Source organism: Sceloporus occidentalis, unplaced genomic scaffold (genome assembly GCF_023333645.1).
Source record: "Sceloporus occidentalis isolate IW3139 unplaced genomic scaffold, rSceOcc1.0.p SCAF_277, whole genome shotgun sequence".
NCBI lineage: Eukaryota > Metazoa > Chordata > Lepidosauria > Squamata > Phrynosomatidae > Sceloporus > Sceloporus occidentalis.
Genome location: NW_028317257.1, coordinates 613,169 through 629,522, shown reverse-complemented (window position 1 = coordinate 629,522; position 16,354 = coordinate 613,169). Strand labels below are relative to the sequence as shown.

The 16,354-nt window shown below is 36.6% G+C and overlaps 1 protein-coding gene across 1 annotated transcript; it reads left to right on the top strand.

Moving 5' to 3' along the window:
• Window positions 1–69: 69 nt before the first annotated feature.
• Window positions 70–16,203, top strand: LOC149275604 (PHD finger protein 10-like). The gene is made up of 12 exons (XM_089504539.1): window positions 70–90; window positions 316–443; window positions 1,558–1,688; window positions 2,390–2,473; window positions 2,959–3,092; window positions 4,967–5,116; window positions 6,113–6,222; window positions 7,282–7,441; window positions 8,058–8,207; window positions 13,509–13,617; window positions 15,101–15,289; window positions 16,118–16,203. The coding sequence occupies exons 1-12, from the start codon at window positions 70–72 to the stop codon at window positions 16,201–16,203; spliced, it is 1,452 nt and encodes a 483-aa protein (XP_089360665.1).
• The last annotated feature ends 151 nt before the right edge of the window (window positions 16,204–16,354 follow it).

Below are 16,354 nucleotides of genomic sequence, written 5' to 3'. Positions count from 1 at the left end.
GGGAGCTGTAGTTCTGGCGTTCTCCGTGAGAAGAGAACAGAATAGTGACGCCTGTGGCCTAATCCACCAATGGATCCTCCGGGAGAGAAGGTACTGCGGTAGCGTCCTCAGCCCGGCTGTTGGATCCATTTCAGCCCTCCTTAAAGGGAACAAACGAGCGTTCAGGGATGTTGCAATCCAATAAGCGCCTGAAAGCTTTTCGTTATATCTGCCGTCTTTGTTCTCGGTTACTGATGCTCTCATAAGCCGCTCCATGTTATGATTTGTGTGCTTCCGATATTTTGTTTCTGGCTTTTCATGTTTTGCTTTTAACAGGAAGACAATTCAAATGATGGAAGGGATCCAGAAGATATCTCTAATGATGGAAGCCAACCAGCGAAAAGGAGATGCACAGCATCCGAGGAGAGCTCCCCAATCTGTGAGAACTCCAACCAGGACTTTGGGTACTTTTCACAGTTACAAATCAACTCTAATTTGGGGAAAATATATTTAGGCACACGTATATGCCCTAATTTGGGGAAAATATACTTAGGCACACGTATATGCTCTAATTTGGGGAAAATATACTTAGGCACACGTATATGCTCTAATTTGGGGAAAATATACTTAGGCACACGTATATGCTCTAATTTGGGAAAAATATAGTAAGGAACACGTGTATGCTCTAATTTGGGAAAAATATAGTTGGGTACACGTGTATGCTCTAATTTGGGAAAAATATACTTAGGTACATGTGTATGCTCTAATTTGGGAAAAATATACTTAGGTACACGTGTATGCTCTAATTTGGGAAAAATATAGTTGGGTACACGTGTATGCTCTAATTTGGGAAAAATATACTTAGGTACACGTGTATTCTCCAATTTGGGAAAAATATACTTAGGTACATGTGTATGCTCTAATTTGGGAAAAATATACTTAGGTACATGTGTATGCTCTAATTTGGGAAAAATATACTTAGGTACACGTGTACAGGAAAAGGGGACCGTCTTTCCTTACGTATTCAGCTTAAGGAACTTGTGTTATAATTATTTCTGTTGCTAGGCGCTAACAATGACAATATAACGCAACCTCCACCGATCACCCGGACCCTATCAGCTCGTCCCCATCCCTCTCCTACTGTTTCACACTCCCTCTACCACCCACTAGATTGTAAGCTCACATGAGCAGGGCCCTCTTCTCCTGTTGTACCAGTTTGTTATTGTGTGTGACATTAAACTATTCCACTGATTGTAACAGCGCCACGGAATCTGCTATATAAATAAATTTATGACTGTTTGGATAATGGTTTTAAACCCGTCCTACGTGCACGTATTGCTGTTTTGGGTTGTCCAGTAAACACCGTGTTCTCTAACATGAGTATGTTCTTGGCCAGACTGCCCAAAATAAGGATGTGGTGTTGCACGACGCTGCTTAAATATTATACTATTACACTCATCTAATCTCAAATAAAATCACTTTATGAGATAGATTAACAATGACTCCTCTCACAGGTTCACAGCACCACTTTTTGTTATATGCCTGATTGCTTTAGTAATGAAAATGTGTTATTTTTAGGTCCAGCTACTTTCCTGCAGAAAATCTGATTGAGTACAAATGGCCACCAGAGGAAACGGGGGAATACTATATGCTGCAAGAGCAAGTCAGTGAATACTTGGGTGTCACGTCTTTTAAGCGTAAATATCCAGGTAATATGCCTTGTTAGGGAAAACTGTATTATGTCTGCCTTTATCTATTTCCCAATGTTAACATGCTTTACAGAGATCCTTTTTCAGTTCAGGATAAAGTGTCCTTCATTTTATAAATTAGACAATAGCTTGATTTTTGATATCTGTACCTGGTGCGCGATGGATCAGCAGGTTCTTTATGCACCGCTGGGTAAAGCATAAAGCAGTTATGTACAAAAAGTGATTTTTGGGGCAGTCTGGATAACCCTAAAGGGCATTGTCTTGCTTATTGGACCATTCCGTTGGGTGCTGTAGTATTGAGTCCGGTTTTCAAACTTTGTACCAAAATAACTTTTTTTGTACCTATTTCCAATTGTTATTAGGTCTCTGTTCATTTGAGCTAGCAGCTTTTTAAAGATATAACTCTCACAACCCCTAGCCAGTTTACATACAGACAGTTTCTAGCTGAGGGTGATCATGGGAGACGTAGTTTTAAACAAAGCTGTCTATAAATGACACCTGGTCAGAAGCAAATAATTAGATACCTAATACAATAGTTAATATGTCCTTTTCCCCATCTGTTAGATTATTTTACATTTTTGATTTAAATTTTGTGGCCAAAATTGTAAAAAAAAAAATATTTATCATAACATGCCCTGTAGATTAATGGTTTGTTTCAGTTTGGTGAAATACAAATTACATTATTATTTTCTCTTTTATAGATTTAGAGCGAAGAGATTTGTCCCACAAGGAGAAACTTTATTTAAGGGAACTTAACGTGATTACAGAAACACAGTGTACATTAGGTAATTCTGTCATAAATCTAAATTTTCATACATTTTATTATAGGTTCATAGTGTCCCTGCTGCAATTTGGTTTTATTTCATAGCTGATGACCCGCATCTTTCAGGGTACGGGTTTCATAGAATGACCTTTTTTTTTTTTTTTTTTTCTTTTTTTTTTCTTCCATAGTCTTTAAACCAATAAATACACTATTTATTAGCGAGCCTGGCTGTCTTGGCCAGGAATTGCAGATTCATAATTTATTGTCATTGTTCACTGTAATGCATAGCTTAAGACGTTATTGTAAATAAACTTTCTTTTGGACCTTAGGTCCTCTTTCAGAATACAAGGCTTTTTTTTTATCCTTCCTAAGAATGACTTGGAGTTTCCTTCATCAGAATGCATATTTTCATAACATCCCATAATATTTGCAGGCAGACGTATTCTCATTCATTCTCATCTCTCGTGAATTGCCCTTCGTTTCATTTTTTTTCTTCAATCCTCACAGGTCTGACTGCTTTAAGAAGTGATGAAGTTATTGACCTCATGATAAAGGAATATCCGACAAAGCATGCAGAGTACTCTGTCATACTGCAAGAGAAAGAGCGACAGCGCATTACAGACCATTACAAGGAGTACTCAGTAAGTGGTGTAAGAAGGAAACAATTTTCTCTAGGTGTGTGTGTGTGTATGTATATATATATATATATATATATACTCTACAATGTAAATTGGACACCTTACAACTAGTATCACCTATGTTCAATACCAATGTAGCACTAGAGTAATTGATAAGGGTTTCTATTAGAACATTGATTTTTGCCTCCTAAGAACCCAAGCGTCCTCTTTTTCGAACTACCCCAATGTATAATTTTTTCTCTAGTAATAGCCCTGTAATAACTCCTGATTTACACTGAGACTTCTTTAAAATATTTATTAAAATTTACTGTACAAAAAGATACCCAAGTAAATCCATTTTAAAGAAAGTTGTAAAAGGATTTTTGCTTGTTTGGGAAAATAGTATGTCTTAGATGACTACTAAAATGATTACAGACTTATATGGAAGCCATATGGTAAGTAGTTTGTCTTGTGAGGATATAAGAAAGCAGTTAACTGTAACTGTAGGTCTTTGGATGCTAAAGGAGTGAGCAGTACAAACGAATGGCAATGGGGGCTGCTGAGATCCCTTTCAAACCCCACTGAATATCAGGCTGGATCTGAATTCCAGATGCACATTGGGTTCAGGAAACTCATAGAGACATTAAACATTATATAATATAACATGTTATTTTTATATTGACAACGTTTAAGGATTTTTTTTTTTTAAGTCTTATTTTTATTAGAATGATGGTATGATAATATTAGACTGCTTTTGAAATCAGCAATGTTATTAAAATATTTAAGTATATTTTTATTAACTTGTAATTATAGCTTGGATGGTAAAAAGGGATCTGGCAGCATTGCTGATCTTGTATCGGTTGTAACTTTGCTCTTATTCTTTCCATTTTATCTTTATTAATAAAACAATATTTCTGCCAGAGAGCCTTTGTATTGGACTTGATTTTTTGTATGTTTGAAAGGAATGAATTTGAAATTAATTCTGATTTATGAATATTTGTGGGATTTGTAAAGGATGTAGCGTGGCTCAACTAAGATCCCGTTGTGCAAGATATCAAATTAGCCCCCTTCTCATTGAATCTTTGCACCTAATTCAAAATAAATGGACCATAGTGGCCCATGGCAGGCACCCACTTTGCCAAGGATGGATGGATTAGGCTGCCATTTTTATTGAAGGGCAGAAAACTAGATTATTTCTGTTTTTAACCTGAGAAATGTGACAGTACAACACTGTGTGTATATATATATATATATATATATATATATATATATATATATATATATATATATATATAAATGGTGATGGGGAGGAACTGTAAAGATGTTTTACTTAATTACTTTTCAGTCATCTAATTGGAATATTTGGATATAATGGTAGTGTTATTATCTTGTCTTATTATGCTTTCTTGCCTGGAATGTGTATAAACCATACAGGGTGTTATTTTTGGGTGAATTTGCAGAAAATCCCCATAAAGAATAGGGAAAAAGTCATTGAAAACGATGAGAATTAGATGGGTCAATTGGTTCCTTTTTTGTCATCATGATCATTATCAATGTATAGATAGTTGCATTGAAACATTTGAATGGCTAGGTCTTATGAAGTCACCTGGGATTATAGTAAAACGTATTTGGAAGTCTGATTCCCATCATGGTAAAGTGATCTCACTACTGTTAAATCATACAAACAATGAGATTTTTATTTATTTTATAGACTCAAGGCACAAATTGTATTTTTTATACCAATATTTTTCCGTAACAGATAACTACTGGAGGGATTCAGAATGAAGTATGTGATCAGGATGAAACGGGGAAAGTAAATACAGTTTTACTGCCAATTTATTTCTTTTCATTACTTGGCATGAATGGAACTGCGCCTAACGAGGACATCTGTTTTTCAGCAAATGCAGCAACAAAATACGCAGAAGGTGGAACCCAGCAAAGTCCCCGAGTACATTAAGAAGGCCGCCAAAAAAGCTGCCGAGTTCAACAGCAATTTAAACCGTGAGAGAATGGAAGAAAGGAGGGCCTACTTTGATTTACAAACACATGTAAGAGGAGTTAACGTGCAGAGAATTTTGTATTGTTGGTCCTCAAGAACCTGTCCCGATATTTCAAAGGTCTTTTCTAGTGAGGGCCACATCTGTCATATGTAAATAATGGATAGGAAGCCTGCGCTGTTTAGCATAGGGGGCCGGTGTTTAGAGATTTCTCAGCAGATCTTGCATTTTTGTGTTGATGAGAGAGACATGAGTGTTCACTCAAACATCTGTTCATTATTTAACAATCTAAGGTTTTTAAATATTTTCATAATCTCCTTAGTTCCAAGCCAAGCTCTTAATGGAGTTATTTAAAAACCTATAAGTGATTAACAGATCTTAAGGTGAACACTCATGTCTCTGTTGTGAACATACAAATAATTCTAATTATTATAATAGTCTCTAATTTCTATTGTGTGTGGGGTTTTTTTATTCTTGTTATCTGCACCAATTACAAATCAGGTAGAAACTACTAAAATACCAGTTGAGAAATTAGCCATCGAATGAAATAAAAAAAAAAAAAATGCATTTATACTTTTTAAATACAAATGAATTTACTTAATGGAACAGATGAGAGGCGCTGTATGTGCCTAATGTACCAATAAGCTGAAGATGTGGCACTACATTTTTTTTATATATTTAAAAAGAAAAAAAGTGGCCTTGCTGTTAAACGTACATTTTAGAGTGAAGGGTTTCATTTTAGTATTTAAATTGTATAATTTCAATGCCATACCATATTTGTATATATAATACTGTCCGTAATGTGGCATAGAGTCTCGTTAACCTTGCCAAGAACAGCTTCTTGTTATCCAGCGGCCAAAACATGAATAGGTATCATGAAATTGATAATTTACACCTTCTTAATTAAAACCAACTTTCATTGCATTCCCAGCTAAAAATGATAAACAACACAAAAATTACTCACAAATAATCGGCTGTTTGACCCACATTTATTTAGGGCTTCACCAATGTTTTTAATATTTTTTTTTTTCATCTATGGAACAATAGGTAATTCAGGTACCTAAGGGAAAATACAAAATTCTGCCCACTGAAGTAACGAAAGTGAGTCCATATCCTGTTTCTCTCATACCTGGACAGTTTCAAGAATACTACAAAAGGTATGTATTTTGTAACCGCAGTCAATAATACCACATCATTTGTTTAATTGGGGTCCTCCTCACCTTTTGTTTCTGTAAATTCATTTAGTTGTGTTATGCTATACTTGTTAAGTCTTGTTTACCCATTGTACACCACTGCAGATTATGATGGTGATATATAAATTATTAAATAATCATCATTATTAAGTAGATTCTTTTTTTTTTTCTTTTCTCTTTCATGCCAAGGTGAATTACAGTTGGATTCGTATTTCTTTCAATTTAGGGACACTCCAGCCACCGTACCCAGTTTAGTGCATATGATAGCTTAGTGATCCCTTTAAACTTGTGTGGTCCCCATAGCAAATGCTTTGGGGATATTACAGAATCCCAAATATGCATTTTGCCCACTTTCTGTACAGGTGATCAGGGGATTCTGCAGTATCCACCTATGCATTTACAACTGGGACCACATGGTATACTTACTGTCAGTCAGCTCCAGCACTGGGCCAGTAATGTTTTTTAAAGAATACAAAATAAAATGCTCACAAAGTCCTTTCGTAATCATTCTTCTTTGGTGAGGCTGCCAGAGACATTAGACTGTCCTTTTATTTTCTGATTTATTTCAACAAAATGAAGTTTGCAGGAGAGTTATAGTTTCAAATCCCTTACTTCATTGTGAAGGGCCAAACTGAGCTTTAACTTCCAAAGAGGTTTGGTTGGCCTTAGGTATTGCCTGGACACTATATGAAGATTTCTCCAATGTTACCTCAACTATTGAACTATGCATTATGCCAGGCCTTGAGAAATCCCAGGAGCCTTATATCCCCTAGATCTTTTAATCGGGCTCTTAACATTTGCCATTTTATATTGATCATTATGGGTGTACCTCTTTCTGCCGCCTTAATAATGTTAAGATGGCTCCTAACTTCTTCGCAATTATGCCCAGCCCAAAGTTTCATAATGCATACTAAGTTCGCAGAGCGGATATTTCACCTCTACTACAAACTGCGACTGGTTTGTTATGAATAGCTGCCTGCTCGAGCTTCGTCTAGATAATGAAGCAATTCTTTTTTTGCGTAGGTATTCCCCAAATGAGCTCCGCTACCTGCCACTCAACACAGCCTTATATGAACCGCCCCTCGATCCCTTGGACCCTGAACTGATTGCCCTCGACAGTGATGGAGATTCAGATGAGGTTGAAGAGGGGCGCAACGAAAAGAAAAAGAACAAAGCCTCCTCAGTAAGACTCATCTGTGTCTTTACTTGCAGAAATATATTAGAAAGACTAGCCTACGGCCTCACTATGCTTTAGGCTCATTCTGACGTATGATGTACTGTAAGAACGACATCTCTCTGTAATAAAATACAGGTTTCTTATTAGTCCTTAATCAGTCCTTGGTCTTGTGTTAGATTCAGGATAGCCATATGCATGCTTAAATTCATTCACTCTGTAAGCATCTGCCGTCGCTGGGACCACCGTCTCCAAGTATTGTGATGGAGACCCATACTTCGCTGTAAAGATCTTCATTGCCGCTGAAAGCTCAATTGCTTGTGGGATTAACCCTTTGTGAGTGGAAAGGGAATCCGACAAGCACAAGGGGAACACGGGGTCTATGAACCCATAATCCTTGGGGAAGTCGGTGAATATACTCCTTTTAACTGAGGGGTACGCGGTATATTGCTAAGTAAATACATTTTTTTCTTTTTTATGAATAAAATACCAAATCTTGTAAGGTTCATTTGCTTAACATACTAGAAACTGCAACAGCACATTTCGGGTGATTCTCAGAGTAAGTAATTTACTACTTATTATTGCCAGTAATAGCTGAATTTTTTTTTACTTTCCTACAACGCAGGGCAGCTCATCTGGAAACGTGTCTGAAGGTGAAACCACACAGGACACCCAAGAGGACTCCCTTCAGGGAAAACCGAAAGCGAAAGAGAAACCTACCCCGAAGAAAGAGGGCACCAAACGTGTACAGTCCAAATCGCTCTCCGGGTACAAGGTAGAAGAAAAAAGCCCCTGACTCGGCTTCTTTACTGACAGCCTCTCTCCCTGAAACATTAATACTCCTTTACATTTCAGCTCTTCATCCACGCTTGTTTTCTCCCAGTTTCCTGCTCCTTGCACAACCTCATCCTCGTTTCTCTTGCTTTGTGGTGTTCTTCCATCTTCCTGTCTTCCGGTTTGTTTCACTGGGGCTTTTCTGTAACCTTGACTAAGAAGTAGCGTCTATGGCCATTCTGATCCTGCTCTTTAACATTTTTATTGCCAATGTGTAAGTTCAGAGGAATGGCCATAGATATTGTTTTCTCCTTCAAACTGACTTTTATCTGGTTGTGATTGAGTTTAACCACACTACAAATTCAGTGGGCCACCAAGTTTGCCTTTCTCTAAATGTTCCCCTGGACTGAAACAATGGGATAAGTAATAAGTTAGGAATAAGACATTTTGAATGCAGTTGGTTGATTTTTGGGATCTCCATTGGGGTTCCTTCTTTTCCAAATTAGAGATTACAGTATTATATACAAGTAACAAGTAAGTAACACAGTTATAGTCTGCCATGGATCTTGATGCAGAATGTGTACCTGTGTGTGTATATACATATTAAAACACACACAAGTATGCAATCTGGGCAGTTATTCAGTGACGTAAACGTTGAAATCTCCCTTAAGCCAAGTAGGGGGATTGTGAATTTTTGGCACTAATGCACCTATAAAGTATTTAAGGCAATTCAGTTTTAACATGGAATCCAATTATCCAGCTATCTTAACTGCGTTGAATGCTAACTGACTTAGCTTTGGGAATGATGAGTTTTAAATTTGATAGACTGGTGTCTGAGCCATTGCACCTACAGGGTTCCTTGTTTTGTCTTATGTATTTCACATCCTGCTTTTGCAGTAAATAAGAACACATTTCACGTGTGAGTTAAGCATTTCCACAATTGTGGCCTGTATGCTTAGTGATCCATGTACTAACACCACATAACGTTTTCAGGGATTCTCCCTCAACTTATGTTAAGGGGTTTTTGTGCATGTTCTGTTTTATTCATTAAAACGTGTTTGAGATACTTGAGGGAGTTTCCATTGCCAAGAAAGTGGTTAAATACCTACGTTTTTCAGGAGGCAGGAGAAATAATTTTCTGTTGTAGACGTGGTTGATAATTTGTGCTAAAAGCAGCTCATAGACCACACGCACACACACACACACACACACAAAATAGCTTATTCTATTTCAAATTATAGTATTTGATCATATCTACCGATGAATGACCTCCAAATCTAGCTGTAATAGTCCTTAAAATTGGAAACCAGATTATTCTATATTTATTCCTAGACCATTCAGTGCAGTACTGTTGGTTTTAAGAAGTGTATTATTTTTGGTTTAATTCATATTTGTTACCTAAAGCTTACTCTGTATACCATTAAGCTGAGCATATGTATTCTTTGGATATTTGTGGAGCCACTACACAAATTCATTAAGTCCTGTAGGGTTAGTTATGTTCAGCCGTATGTATTCCCATAAATCTATAAAAAGGCACTATGTCTGATACTGATACTGAGATTATGTAGCTGATAATAGTCATTCATTTTATGGCATTTTGGGTGTGATGTGGAGACTGGTGCATAGACAACATAGGTTCCTACCATGAATATGCAGTATTCAGTCATTCATTGTGATGGTTGTCCCTGTATGGACAAATGCATTGAGTCTGTGACCTAAGGATCTCCCTCCTACGGGGTTTGGTTTTTCTTGTTAGGAATCGAGATCCGTTGCCATGAAATTGTGTGTATTTGTATTGACGTTTGCTGATCTGATAGGTAATTTATTTTTTGATTGTCAGTGTAATTTCCACTGATGAAGATGAACAGCTCCTATATACCTCTGAATACACCTTAACAGACCAGTCTTGTTGTGCTTATGTTATAAAACTCATGAGCTTAAAAACGGAAAAGTTTTAAAGAAGGAGTAGAATTAAAACATATGGTAATGGAAATCCCTCTCCAGTACTCTGCCCCGTATTTGTGGTAACCACATATTAGAGTTCATTTTGTATGCGTACCAATGCATTTTACCGTTTGCACATTGGCACATGCATTCTTTTGTTGCAGGAATTATAAAATTAGACTTGAGTCTCATTTTCTGGCTTCTCCCCCACACATTGAAATCAGGGAAGGTAACTAAGTATTGCGTCTATGCTTCCCGCAAGTGTGCTGGAGCTCTCCCATTGAAGTCAATAAGCAAACTTGAATGTTGCAATATAAATCAAGCTAGTTAGTCAATAAAGGTATCATCTTTACTAAATCGGCTAACACAGTTCTATGCTGATTCTATGGGAGCTCGGCTTGCGTGAGCGGCAGCCGCTCATGTGTATACAACCAGCTCCCATTGACTTTCCATGGAAAATGGACTCTAATATACATTAAACAAATCCTGTCTTTTTAAAGGTGCTGTTTTTTTCTACCCTGTTGAATTCAACACTTTTATAACATAATTCCAATTACTGTTGAATACACAAACCCTTCCCAGAAATAATTAGAGAGCAAAATTTGATCTTATTCATATCGTACCTGGCATAGAAATTTGGGGGGGGGGCATCTTAAAACTTTTGTTTTTGTGATTAATAGGAAGTATGCTAAGCTTGGTTTGCTTGACATATATGCAATTAATGACTTGACAAAGTGGAACAGCATCTTTAAAACCCAGAGACTTTTCTGAAATTTTGTAACAAACCCATTATTAATGCCATTATGGTTAATCCCGTGTCCTACACCTCTTCCCCATATCCTGTTTTGCTCCATCTATTTTCTATATAACATGAATCTCGTGAGATTTTTTGAAAGTGATTTATGCAGGACGTATAGCCTGGTGCCTCCATCGTATTTCCCATGAAGCAGCAGGAAAAACCAAAGGTTCTTAAAAAGAAACAAATATATATAAATATATATACAGTATATATTGTAGTACTTTTATTCTGTGTTTGCAAAAATGGGATAGGGTTGACTCAACCCAGCATATGGGACAGATATCCGTCTACACGTTTTAAATGTATAGTCTAATATTGGTTTATTTATTCTGTAGACACAACTCCTGTGCATGTACCAAGATTTCAATTATTTTTATTTTACTGTTTTATTTTTCTTCTCAATATGTAAATAGGCTGACAATTGCTTTATTTTTCATTTATAAATAAATGACATTTAATGTCATCCTGAAGGACTCTGTCATCTTTTTGAAGGCGATAATTCTGCCAGCAGTATCCATAATTGCAGATTACATTAAATCATTAGTTTTCTCTTTCTGTTTTTGCTTCTAACTGATGATACATAATTCAATTATCACTTAATTACCGTTAAAGTTTGTACTCGGTTACCATTCATGGACTTATTCTTGGAAATCAAACGACTGAATTCCAAGGACCTTCAGACTTGCACTATAGCTAGTGTTTCAGTTGGCTAAAGATTTGTTTCATAAGGCATTGGCTTTTTGGGTATTTGTGATGATTTTTTCCATTTTTTTGCCATCAAACCTAAATTAGTTAATACTATATACATGTTTTACCCTTAACGTCAGTACCTAAAATATAAGGATTTATACAATGGGCATATCTTGGCATTGACCTGTAGATCGTGTAAATATAGTACATTTCATAGCAATGGCCATTGACTCTCTTCACCTTGCAACTTATCTTCACACGAGCCGTGATGACAACTCTGGGCTTGGAAAAACTTCTGAGGTTTCACATACTAATACCATAGCACACAGTGGGATATTATGATTGTAATCCCATCTACTGTGTACATCTTTATCTAAAGCTCATATAGCGACTTTATTTTATATCTTAAACCTGTACTTCAATATATTTTTCCATGGACAACAAAATTATGACCTGCTACTAGCAAGGATATAAAGATTGCTGATATGACCGCAATATTTTCTGTGTACCTGCTAGTATACCCAACAGCACAGAACTTTACATTGATGATTTCCAGCACTAATCGACAGCGGAATGGAAGATGTGTCAATACAGTTTCACAATCGGTTTGGCTCATTTGAAAATTTTGAGCTTTATTAAACATTTGTTTAAACGCTTGGGAGATTTTATAACAATTGTATTTATACAGACCTATTGCGTAAATTGTCTCTAAAGAACATGATATGCACGAGCTGCAAAATTTATATTTAGTATGTAAAAGTTATGGGCTTTAATGATTCGTACTGGTGAACGAAGCCTTGCATTTTAAAGGTTGTGGAGAGACATAAAAAAAAAATCTAAAACAAATCTGTTGAGATGAATTTCCCATAGAGGTCGCTGACCTGAATGCACAGATCAAGAGTTAACTAAAGTGAAGCAAGGTGTATTCGAGAAAAAGGAGAGCAAAAATACAATTTGATTGAATTCTTGTTTTTGTAGTTGTACCCCCTTTAAATCCTCTGATGTAAGTTACATTTACGCATGACATCATTTTAATTCTACTTCCCTATATAAATAATGTGTTGTATAACAGACTATATGGTACAGACAAAAATAGTGTTATCCCCTATTAACTTGTAAATGATGATTCATATATAAGCGCTGGATCTTTGTGAATATTCTTAAATTTTTAGCAATCATAGTATTTTTCTCGGTTTAAACAATATTTATACAATTACTGATTTTGCTTTCCTATTTAAGCTAGGCGTAGTTGCAATAGTAATAGTCCTAATTTATTAAATTATGATGCAAATTATCGCTTTGAACGAAGTCTGCTCAGACGTGATCCCATTAAAAAATGTTTTTACCTATTCTCTTTATCTTAATTTTATAACTAAATGCAAATTTAGAAATATCATTTGTGGTACTGTTAAGTGTCCTGAGCTTTCCAGAAATATTTTTTTATCTAGTAAAAATTTATATTTTTTGCTAGGCAGATTTGTCATGTGGTTCAAATGCAGGCCCTGATGTAAACTTATAAAATATATATAAAATTATATATATTATTGTTTAATGTGATTCATATGAGGGGGAAAAATATAATGGCATATCTGTTAATGTTTGTCTGCGTAATGTTCTAGACCACTCAAGTAATCCCATACTTCAAGGGACTGATGTCCCATCCACTCATTTGACGAGCCTTTATAAGTGTGAGCAGACATGGTTCTTATTGAATGTTTATCCCTTTACAAACAATACTGCTGGTGTACTTAATCTATTCACACCCTTACAACTATTTGCACATATTAATTTACCAATTGATCTAAAAGTAGAGGTTAACCAAGAGGGCCCTCAATGGCATGAAATGATAGCACTTTTCTACCGTTCCAGCCAAAGTCCAATCCAAATGCTATTTGTGGGATTTGTCTGAAGGGTAAGGACGTGACCAAGAAAACAAGGGCTGAGAAACTAATACACTGCTCCCAATGTGATAACAGTGGTAAGTAGATCAGTCTCTTTTGCACAAATTCCTTTACTGTGACATTTCAAATACTTTGTGCTTCAGAGCTTCAGCTTTGGTTGTGTTATTCCATTGGTATAGAAGTAGTTCACCAAATGATGCTCAGGACATTTTTCATACAGCGTACAGTTAGATGTTAGAGTAACTTTATACTTTGTATATCGATAGCTTTGAAATAGGGCTCAACAAATGCACATCACAGTTAGGAGCTGCCGCCTCTACTGTTGAGGATGATGTTGCCCATGATGTGGTACCAAGTGACTCTGCTGAGCTTCTGTCTCCTAGAAGCATATAGCAAGGAAAAGCCAGCTCCCTATAGAGCCATTTCGTGAGTCCAAGTGAAACTCTACGTTCCATGATGCAGTTGCTAATTGCCATATCGACCTACATTTCAGGGAGCACTAAAAAAAAAAAAGTATGCAGAAAAAGATTTTGTTACTTCCTGAGTAACATCTGGGAGTATTTTTCTTACTTATAGGGGAACTGTGACATTCCAACTTAACCCCATCCCAAGTTTTTACAAATGTTAACATAATATGAACTTTACAACTGTAAACAATCATTAGATGCTTGTGCGCAGTACCTGAACTAGCAGTAGGATATCGGTGCAGTTTCCACTGGATCATCATGTAAAATGATAAATTGGTATGAAAGGGCTGTTTTTTGTTCCAGATATGATAGGTCCAAGTTGTACACCAAAATCCATGTATTCAGCATCTGTTATTTTGATATGCAGGAGAGGAACCCTTTCAGCAATTCATATGTGCAGAGCACATTTTTTTTTTATTTATGTATTATGTTATGTAGAAAATGATTTTTAGGTTGACCAGCAACTTTAATTTACTAATTTCCCTGTAGGCTTCATAATGGCCATAAAATCTCCTACACTGGTCAGATATGTGCCAATTATTAAAGTTTGATTTTGGCTATAATGGCTCATTTCATGTAATAAGAGTATACTACACACTGCTGCAATACTAATTATTATTAACTGAGATGCATGACGTTTTTCAGGATCAATATGAAATGTTTAAGTTAAATCTTAAAATGGCTGATGTATTTTTAAAGTGTGTGCATTTGTTGGGGTAAAATAGTTTTTCAACTACTATGCAGCATCTGAAGTGTTTTGGTAGCCACCAATTATCCATAATCCTTACATTCTTAGATATTTAGCAGGTTTTCTCTATTAGTCTTGGGAGTTTGGGTTGATCCTGTCAGTTAATGATACTTGAATAACCATGTACTTTATGTCTACCAGATGTCATAAATTCATTGATACAGCTGACACAAGTGATAAGATTAGAGCAGAGATGGTTACATGTTCACAGACTGTGTGTCTGGAACCTTGTACAGGATTCCATGGTTGCTGATTGCTTCGGTCTCAAAGTTTATACTGACTAAACTCAAGGCTGATGTAGAGGATGTTTGCAATTATACAATTTGTTCTTTTCATTGATCCTAGGCCACCCATCATGCTTAGATATGTCTCCAGAACTGGTCGCTGTAATAAAGAAATATCCTTGGCAATGTATGGAATGTAAAACATGTATAATCTGTGGACAGCCTCACCATGAGGAGGAGATGATGTTTTGTGACCACTGTGACCGGGGATACCACACATTCTGTGTTGGACTTGGTGCTCTCCCATCAGGTACACTTTTAAACAATCCTATTCATTTTTTTGGTGGGGATTCTAAATTCCATTTTATTATAGTTGCTGTTAGTTTAGGGGCTTGCACAATATAAAATTATAAATCAATTCTCAAATAATAGAGTGCAAATAAGATCAAAGAAGCCAGATAGAAAGTTTTATGGCCCCAGATATGCCACTCTGCCCCCCGGCTTACCTATGCATCCCTAGACTTGCTGCCCATGTTCCAGACTCCCTGTTGTCTAGTGGGGGCAGCCGGTAGACGTCTGTGCAATGCGTGTAGACAACCTCTGTTGTTGGCCGGCACTTCCGCCGGGGCTTCTATGATGAAGCACCGGAATGTCATGTCACGCCGGCGCTCCATCATAGAAGCCCCAGCGGAAGGGGCTAGGGAGCGGTGGAGGTTGTCTACGTACATCGCACAGACGTCCACTGGCTACCAGAGGAGGATCCAGGTGCCCTGCACCGTTGATACGAATTGCGCATCCCAGAGCTAAACACCAATTATAGGCCGTACCCCCACTTTAAAGACTTAAATTAGGGGGGGAGTGGGGCCTATAATCGAGCCAATACGGTTTTTGTGTGTGTGTGTGTATATATACACACTTTTTTATGTCAAAATTTAAATATTGGATTAGCATTTTGTCAATATATACATGTGTCTGGAGTGTAACATGTGGTACACCAAGTTATAAATATAAGAGGGCAGCCTATAATTGGGACAATACAGTATGTCATTAGAAACCAGTTTACATGACTAACTTGTAACGTTATTATTTCAAAAGTGTTGCCATAATAAAAAATAAATAAAACTTAATTTTATTTCAGGTCCCTGGATTTGTGACTGTTGTCAAAATGTTCCAGCCACACCAAAAAAAGGAGTCAAAAGAGGCAAAACCAGCAAAGAAGGATAGCTGGCTATTTTTATTCTCAGATGCTGTTGAATGCACAAGCCTTTCAAAACGGTGCTACATGCTCTTGGATCTCATACGTGTACCATTTTTTTTTCATATTTTTACACCAAATAATAAAACATTTGGATTCGTAATATTTTTTTTTCAGTAG